Here is a 9458-nt window from a genome sequence, read left to right on the forward strand (position 1 = left end):
CGAGGCAAAGTGACGTCACTCCCATTTAAAGTCAATGGGCAGAGAAGCGTTGGAAGCGTTGGAATTTTTTTTAAAGCTGCTGTGTGGACGTACCGTTCGGCCTGTCCACACTACAGCTTAAAAAAAAGCTTGCCGGCGGGCGTGTCTGAAGCTCGACCAACAACCAATCACATGAATCTCCCGCCCCTGACACACAAGCAGCTGTTTGATTGGCTAGAGCTTGTATTGGCATATGATTTGATTGGCTGACGCTTCCACCGAAAGCTTCAGAAGCTTCAAAAGTTGAACAATGCTCAACTTTTGCAGCCTGAAACGCCAGGAAAGCTCCGCTCTGCTACCAACAATTCAGTTCGGCGAAAAGCGAGGCAACGTAACGTCACCCTATTCAGACGCGTTGGAAACCTATTTTGAAGCTGTCGAAGCTGTAGTGTGGACGGGCCGTGAGAGAGTCCTTTAGCTCACTGAGCCTCTCAGTCTGACAGGAAAGGACTCTCCTCCACTTTGTTGTTGAAAAAACTCCTTATATCCGTTAGCGTAGTTCGCTAGCACCAGAAGCTAACAACAACGATCTCCGGTAGCGGTGCGCTCTCTCTCGCTCGCGCACGCACACAAAATGGCTCGTTTCACACACGTACAGAGCCGAGCTTTAATGAAACACAGAGACCCAGACGTAATAGTACTGTATCATATTATTTTCGAATCAATAATCTTTGAAATTATGATTTATTTATTTTTTTTGATATATATATATTTTTATAACCATTTTTCCTCCTGGTCTCTCGCCCCCCCCCCCTCATTTTCATGCCTCTGCCACCCCTACTACTTTGGTAACCCCTGCCCTGATGTATTTGCTCTTTTTGAAATACATGTTGTTTGACTATATAAATATGCTCATGTCTCCCATAGGATCCTGCAGGGATCTTCGAGCTGGTCGAGGTCGTCGGCAATGGGACATATGGACAGGTGTACAAGGTGAGATATCACACCTGAACAATGTGTGACTCTATGCAACAAATTATCTTTCACTTATACGATGAGTTGCTTTAAGACTACTCTAGTGCCCACTTTCTGTTACATTTCTCCCAGATCACAGCAGATTAAACGTCCTGCTATGTCTATGTTATTCATAAGTTGTTAAAAGAAAGTGGCAGAAAGATAACAGACTTAATAAGAATGCCAAAATGGTGTGACGAAGCAATTAGCCACACTTAAAGGTGGGGTAGGTAATTCACTTCAGAAACACTTTTTGTTATATTCCATGGAATGCTCTTAACATCCCGATAGCTATGAATATATTAAATGTACTTTCAAATTCTAGCGCACTCGAGCTGGTTTCTCCATTCTTACCTACCCTACCTTTTTAACTTTAAGTGTATCAGGAACATGGAGTCCCACATTTTACTGACCACTGTGTTGCTGATCCAACTTGTCAGGGCCGTCATGTGAAGACGGGCCAGCTGGCTGCCATCAAGGTGATGGATGTCACCGAGGAGGAAGAGGAGGAGATCAAAGCAGAAATCAACATGCTGAAAAAATACAGCCACCACCGCAACATAGCCACGTACTACGGTGCCTTTGTCAAGAAGAGTCCACCGGGACACGATGACCAACTCTGGGTCTGTATACACTCCTAACTGATGATCTAAAAGCTGTGTGCCTCTTTGATGGTGCTCACTGAGTTTGAATTTGTTCTGCATGCAGCTGGTGATGGAGTTCTGCGGGGCGGGATCAGTGACCGACCTGGTGAAGAACACTAAGGGCAGCTCTCTGAAGGAGGACTGGATTTCTTACATCTGTAGAGAGATCCTACGGGTAAGAACCCACAGTGCAAACAAGACAAAGCAAATGTGCAGCAGCTGTACTCAGTGCTGACCAATTCTGACTCCTTTTTCTGCACACAGGGCCTTTCTCACCTGCACGCCCATAAAGTGATCCACAGAGACATCAAGGGGCAGAACGTGCTGCTGACGGAGAACGCAGAGGTCAAACTTGGTACGTTGAATGCTTTAACATGAAAATAAGCTAATGATGTCCTCCGTCGTCTCACACACTCTTCTCTCTGACTCCTTTGTCCAGTTGATTTTGGTGTGAGTGCTCAGTTGGACAGGACTGTTGGTCGTAGGAACACTTTCATCGGCACGCCTTACTGGATGGCTCCTGAGGTTATTGCCTGCGATGAGAACCCTGACTCCACCTATGACTACAGGGTATGAGCAGCACTGTGTGTGTGTGTGTGTGAGCATTATGTCGTGAGAGCAGATGAAAGATGGAGGCTAACCTGATCCCCTGTGTGTTACAGAGTGATATCTGGTCCTTGGGGATCACAGCCATTGAGATGGCAGAGGGAGCTCCTCGTAAGTGTGCCCTTTCATTATGTTTTTTTAACTTGTTCTTGGTTGTAGGGCTGTATAGGTTTAACCCCCCGATATATTTGTGGACATCTCATACCATTGCAACCTTATTTGGTTGAATCATGCATTTCCGTGCACTCGGCAGCAGATTATCTCTCATCGTCTCGAGGCCCATTCTCAACGTCCTCACGAATGACTCTGTCTTCCATATTTGGCCTGGCTGTCTGTGCCTTCAGATGGACAGCTGACTCACTGTAATCAAGGTAGTGTAGTCGTGAGCTGGCAGGCGGCCTGCGGAGGCTGATCGCACATCTCTCTGATCTGCTCAGCGTGGAGATCTGTCTGCCTGGAGATTTGCTGTCAACCCTGGACAAAAATAAAAAAAATCGCACCTAAACAAAGCAAACAAAAATGAACGAGTCAAATAAGGTCCATGTTAAACAATGACTTAACATCATTTCTACTATTCTGCCATATTGACCAGTTTGTTGGTTAAATGCAACTATTATAACCCTACCTAAATCAAATTTGAATTGCATGCTGTGTTTAGGTTTACTTGGTGTTGCATTTGGCACTAAAGCAGTACAAGATAGACAGGATTAACAGATAAGAATCTGAAATGTAAAAGCAAGTACCAACAAGGAATAATATTTTAAAAAAGCCTTCTTTGTACGGTCCAAATCATCAGCAGAAAAGACAACTATTTTTATAAAACCTGTGAGGTAATAACTCTAATTGGGATGTTGGTTGTTAATAGAATAAAAGGTAAGGCTGTGTTGTGTGTTTTATTATTCGCCCAGAAGAACACACGATTGTTTTAATGATCAGGCCACTACAATAATGATTAGCTTTTCCTGTTGTTGCTTGTTCCTACATTTTTGAATTCCTTCCTGTTTTCCCTGTTTTCTAAATAGCACTCAACACATCTTCCATCTACAGTATCTTTTAGTTAACAGAGAAACCAGTTATCTCTTTTTCCCAGCAGTTAGATAACACTGGCGTCATGGGGCTGCTGTTGTATGAGCTCTGCAGTGTCTAAAGCCAGCCTCTTGTTGGCCAAAACTGAGCTCTACTAAATAAAACATTATACAAAGTCTCCCCAGATGGAAACGTAATGCCTCATTTGCTCATTTCAGTGAGTAGAATACAACTTGTGTTAAACTTTTGAAATTAACCATATTTCCATACTCATGGATTATAGATTTTTAATGAGGATGAGAAGAATTCTATCAAGCTAATTGAACTTTTGAATGTGGAAATAAACACATCAAGACACAAATTATTTAGTTTCTAATTTAGAGTCTTGTTTTCGTATTCAAAACAGATTTGTACCACAGGCACAAACAACATGTTAGATGTTCTCTGAAAGCTTTTTGTTTTGTGTTTCACATCACTGAGGAAGATCACAGTGCTCCTTGTTACTGCTGCTGCATGTGACATAAGGCGAACAGGCCAAATGTCAAGCTGTTGTTGATGTACCGTTGCAAATCATGCAGTGTGTTCTGACTCACTCCATCAGCTTCATTACAGAATGATTTGTATTATTTATTTATTATTCACCACCAGGGGTAAAGTTGCTGTATTTCTTGTTTTTAGACTTTTTGTCCAGCTCTGTTTGGATTGGTAAACCGCTAAGAGATGTCCCGCCCCTTAGATGATACTTGTTAGACGCTTTTATCCAAAGCGACTTACATACTCAATACTGTGGGCAATCCCCACAGGAGAAATTTGGGGTGAAGTGTCTCAGGGACACAACGACATGCTGACTGCAGTGGGGTTTGAACCTGCGACCCACTGATCCGAACACATATACGCACAACCCACTGCGCCACACGCCCGTCACCTACAATGTGTTGGAGCGCTAGCCAACAGAAGCTGTAGTGTTACGTAGTGATGTCACTATGTTACGGAAGTAAACGAAGGAGTCCAATGGAGGTGTTTCAGGCAGGGGCGGGGGGGAAGGAAGGAAGTGTGTGGGATATAAACTCCCTCTGGACTTGGTAACCTTTGCAGACCATTTACATGCACAAAAACCTATATAACACTATATAAAAAAAAATTGTATAATGGGTCCCCTTTAATCTCTGATAAAATGAGTTGCAACCGTGGTTCTTTGACAATAATAACCACATTTAAAGAACCTCTAACAGATTTTTTACTTTCTATGAACATGCAATTGTCATTGGTAGTAAAACTATTCCATAGAACATTGATTTTGATCACATGACCTACAGTCAGTTAATCTACAGAATACGTGCGGTAGGACTGATATTAGAGTGGTATAGGTTTGTGTCGCTGTTTCATGGAGATGCATCATTGTGCTCGTTACAGTAATGTATTCATTTGCCTTACAGGGTTACTGTCGGATAATTGTTTAACAAATGAATTATTGAGCATCTTCTCACACACTTTTCAGCACTCTGTTCACTTGCTGTGTTAGCAGATGCCGTCTATACGTCTTCCGTTTGTTCACACTTAAAAAAAGCTGAAATGAAATGCTCTTCTCGTCTCATTCGAAATGCATGTGTCCATAACACTGCCATGTAAAAGCCTACTGACTGTGAAAGTGTAAAGCTAACCAGTCAGGTTTAGCTACCTACGCTGGGAACACAGTGACTCACAGTCCTTGCTCTTACAATGCAACAACAAGCCTCAGGCGCCAGGGAACATTGGTTAACAGCAGCTGTAATCTTGTTTGAGGATGATAATGTGTACTGGTGGCTAGTTTTATTTACAAACTACCAGGTGTGGAAGTATACGATATTCTGTCTAACACAATAATCCTTATTTATGATGATTTCTGCAGCCTTGTGTGACATGCACCCGATGAGAGCCCTCTTCCTGATACCCAGGAATCCCCCTCCAAAACTCAAGTCCAAAAAATGGTGAGTTATCAAACCCTCCTGCTGTGCTATTTACATATCAATCATATGATGTCAGGCGTGTGGGAAAGCCTCAACTTGTTTCCAAAGGCAAATTAAATATCATCAATGCAGGTTATGGCTTACTACACAAGAACTGCAGCAACGAGACTAGTCTGTTTACTTTGAGAAAGCAGGTTTCTGCAGTGCCACAATAACCTTGTTAAATGTGTATAAACACACTTACAGGAACAACACTATAAGGGATACATTCTGCTTGTAAATCCTGCTTCTAGAAGAGACTCAATTACAGGACAATATGTGTGCATTTGTACCGACATTGGGAAAACACACTTTAGGAATCAGTCTCATTTCAAAGTGTTAGACTTTATGTCCCAGTATTGAAACAATATGACTGTGAGCAAGACGAGAAGCCCAAAGTGTGTAAACTAATTTCCCATTTTCTTTCTCCTACCCTGTTTTTTTTTTTAATGTTCCTATTACTCTTCCTGCTGCTCGTTAAAGGATCCACTTAGCAGAGTTGACGGCCCCAGAATGCAATGCTTCTTTCATAATGTTCTTTGGCTTCAATCTTTGAAAGCTGCCAGTCAATATCGTGTGACCCAGATGGACCATTATTCAAATACCAAAACATTATTAAGGGATGGACACAATTACAATGAACTCATCAACTCGTGATTACTGCCCATGAACGATATTGACCTCATTTGACCGGTAGTTTTCATTGGATGATTATTGAAGTACGATGAATTGTTTTTTGTAATGATTATGTGAAAGTAAAGTAGCATTTCGTAGTGAAGTAGTGGCTCGAACTGGTTATGTGCAATGAGACGGGGCCAGTGTAAACATGTTTACCTTTTAAGACTGTGAGCATTAACTGAGAATCTTAATCGCTTTAGTTCACACTCGTGTAAGAAAAGGAGATGCTTAGAAATGCCTCCCCAGATAAGGCTGGCAAAAAAATCTCTCTTATTGATGAAATTAGCTTACTTTATTAATCCCAATTTCTTTGTCACAGCAACATGTAAACAAGGCATAGCATATGAAATAACAATCGAATATAAACAAACATAAACAGTAAATATATACCTATGAACAGAACAATAACATAACATATTGTCAGTGCAAGATGTATATCTATACAGTATCTTTAACAAGTACACAATATAAATATACATATTTGTCGGTTTACAGTTTAAGTGTGCAAAGTAATTTCATTATTCAATTTAAATGTAAATGCACAAGGTACAGTGTGAAACTTGGGGAGTTACAGCTGCTCGATGCCTCCCCTCCCGACTCTCCCTCAATGGTTTCCCGTCCTCTAACCTCCCCATTCCTCCCAGGTCCAAGAAGTTCCTTGACTTTATAGAGGGGTGTCTCGTTAAGACGTACAACAGCCGGCCGTCCACAGAGCAGCTCCTCAAACACTCCTTCATCCGGGACCAGCCCACCGAGAGGCAGGTCCGAATCCAGCTCAAAGACCATATCGACCGCACGCGCAAGAAGAGGGGGGAGAAAGGTAAGCAGATCAGATTTAACAAGATTTCCCCGGGCGCCATAGATAATGACAGCCCACTGCTTCCAACACTAGGATGGGTCAAATGCAGAGAAACCGTTTCGTTACATAGTACCTGTACTACGTAATGACGATAAAGTTGAATCTTCAATTGAAATGGGTGTTACCCAGGGAACGTTACCAGGAACACTGTCTTTGCTTTTTCCCTGTTGCATAATCAACCTGCTGTTCTTTGTATTCACTGTTGTGTCACTTTAATGTTTGAATAGTTTGTGGAGAGGCTGACATCCTCAGAGTACTTATTGAGATTTATTGAACTCCGAACAATGTAGTGTGATTAGGGTTAGGGTCACACATGAAGATTGTTAGATGCTTAATAGAGAGTGATCTCCTGAAGTATTTTGTATGTTTGCTGCAACACAGTGTGATATTTGACCTCCTTTTATGCTCATTCTCTTTGTAGAAGAAACAGAGTATGAGTACAGTGGTAGTGATGAAGATGAGGAAAATCGAGGAGGAGAAGACCGAGAGTCAAGGTAATTTACATTTATATTCTCTGTCCATGTCGTATGAATCCTTGACTTGTGTGACTGATTTCCCGCCCCCCTCCCAAAAAAAATGTTTCCTCATCTCCTCAATTGTGATCCAGCAGTTCAATCCTCAATGTGCCGGGCGAGTCCACGTTGAGGCGGGACTTCCAGCGCCTGCAGGTGGAGAACAAGGAGCGCTCGGAGGCTCACAAGAGGCAGCAGGCCCAGCTGGCCGCTCAGCGCCGGGACCCCGAGGAACACAAGAGGCAACTGCTGCACGACCGGCAGAAACGCATCGAGGAGCAGAAGGAGCAGCGGCGCCGACTGGAAGAGGTAACCATCAACGGGAAAGTTTCCTGCTTATGAGAGATACGCTTATTAGACTTCTAGCTTAATATATGATCAATGTTAAGCTAATGTTAGCAAATGATATTTCTTAGCGTAGCAGAAAGACTGTCATCAGTGGGGAAACAAACCTGACTCTCTCCAAAGTTAAGAAATATTCCTACCAGCACATATTGAATGTTTGCTGTAGCTATTATCCTAGCGCAGAGAGAGAAAAGATTACAGCACATAACCCTCCCTAAAAGTACAGATTAACTTGTTGACCCAGGTTGATTAGGTAAAGTCAATTCAAGGTGTTTATTATTGGGGTTAAGTTGTGATGTGTATCTTATTTTTGAACTTTGTAATTTGCCAAGTAGGCTACTTCTCTCACTTATTTTAGCCTTTATGCTAAGCTAAGCTAATTTCTTCCTGACTATAGTTTCTTCGGAGACTTCAGACTTGTATCAATCTTTTCATGCAAGGAAACAAATCAGGGTTCTTCCAAAAAGTCAAACTGCCCCCTTAAAGAAAACCTAAGACTACACTTAAGATTTGACACTCATGATGCTGAGATTTGAAGTACCTGCGCAATCAACTGCTGTATTAACTTATCACTGGTGCTGAAGTGTTAACACAGCGATATTGATTCCAAATGTTCAACCTAAAGATGTGTTAAGGGACTTGTTGTTGAGTATAAGCAGTTTATCGTTGAAGAGAAGTCCCACCACGTGTGTCTTAATCATGTAACGGTCTATAGTTTAGATGCACACATTCATAATAATGGCAGATGCTAACCTCTCATTTTCACATCTTACTTGAACACAAAACACCAGACAAGAAAAGCAGACCTTGATAAAAATAGGATTGTTTGACCTTATTTCCTTTTTGTTGACTTTATAATTAAATGTAATCTTGCACATTTTACCAGAGGCTCATGATACTAATACATTATGCAACAGGCAGAGCATTTTTAATTCAAAGCAAAACTGTACCAAGCAACTCAAATATGATGTTCCTCGTCTGCAATATGTCTGCTCCTTTAGCCACCAAACTACCTTCAAGATTCAACGGTTTATTGTCATAACATATACACAACTACGGCGTGTATATAGACATTTTATTTATTGGGATAAACCCCTTGAGATGCACCATCTCGTTTTCAAGGGGGTCCAGACAATAGCAACAACTTACAGACATACATAAACAAAAGACAAAAAGCAAAACATGACAAACAAGACAAACCACGTACAGTCTGTTAAGTAATACATACAGTCATTACAATTTGAGAGACAGTCGAGCAGATCAGTTTCATCAATATCAGTTTTTTTATTTTGTTATTATTATTTATTTATTTGGGGTCACATTATAATACAAGTACAGTTTTTCAAATCATATATTTTTTGAGACCCGAAAGTGACAAATGAAATAGCAAACAAAATTAGTAAAAATAAAAACGAAAATGTACACAGGGGTTCTTTGAAATAGCAAATGTCTACACATGTACATATGCATACATATCAACATACATACTGTATATACATACAATACACTTACGGCCCGTCCACACAACAGCTTTGAAAAAATCTTGAAAATCTTGGAGGTGGGCGTGTCTGAAAGCTTGGGGATTTTTTGCGACCAACAACCAATCACATGAATCTCCCGCCCCCGACATACAAAGCAATATCAATGTTAAAACAAAGTAAACTGGATATAAAATCCCCAAACAGGCGAAAACCCACCAGTTTCACCCACTGTCTCTGCCACCTCCCTCCATGCCTGGTTCCTCCGGTTTGTATCCCGGTAAATAGTTACTGGTCGTAAAGAACCGGGTGATTTGCTACCGTAATTTCTC

General features: G+C 41.4%; 1 protein-coding gene across 1 annotated transcript in view; it reads left to right on the forward strand.

Moving 5' to 3' along the window:
* LOC104942362 (misshapen-like kinase 1) overlaps positions 1 to 9458 on the forward strand; it is a gene marked incomplete at its 3' end in the record, with an annotated part of 40684 nt that overhangs the window by 11015 nt on the left and 20211 nt on the right. Inside the window, exons 7-16 of the mRNA XM_010767577.1 lie at positions 907 to 972; positions 1434 to 1616; positions 1702 to 1812; positions 1902 to 1992; positions 2077 to 2207; positions 2300 to 2354; positions 5158 to 5236; positions 6577 to 6752; positions 7213 to 7285; positions 7402 to 7612. Of these exons, the coding sequence (XP_010765879.1) occupies positions 907 to 972; positions 1434 to 1616; positions 1702 to 1812; positions 1902 to 1992; positions 2077 to 2207; positions 2300 to 2354; positions 5158 to 5236; positions 6577 to 6752; positions 7213 to 7285; positions 7402 to 7612 (1176 nt within the window). The remainder of the gene's footprint in view (positions 1 to 906; positions 973 to 1433; positions 1617 to 1701; positions 1813 to 1901; positions 1993 to 2076; positions 2208 to 2299; positions 2355 to 5157; positions 5237 to 6576; positions 6753 to 7212; positions 7286 to 7401; positions 7613 to 9458) is intronic.

Source organism: Notothenia coriiceps, unplaced genomic scaffold (assembly GCF_000735185.1).
Source record: "Notothenia coriiceps isolate Sejong01 unplaced genomic scaffold, NC01 NC01_scaffold00004485, whole genome shotgun sequence".
Lineage (NCBI taxonomy): Eukaryota > Metazoa > Chordata > Actinopteri > Perciformes > Nototheniidae > Notothenia > Notothenia coriiceps.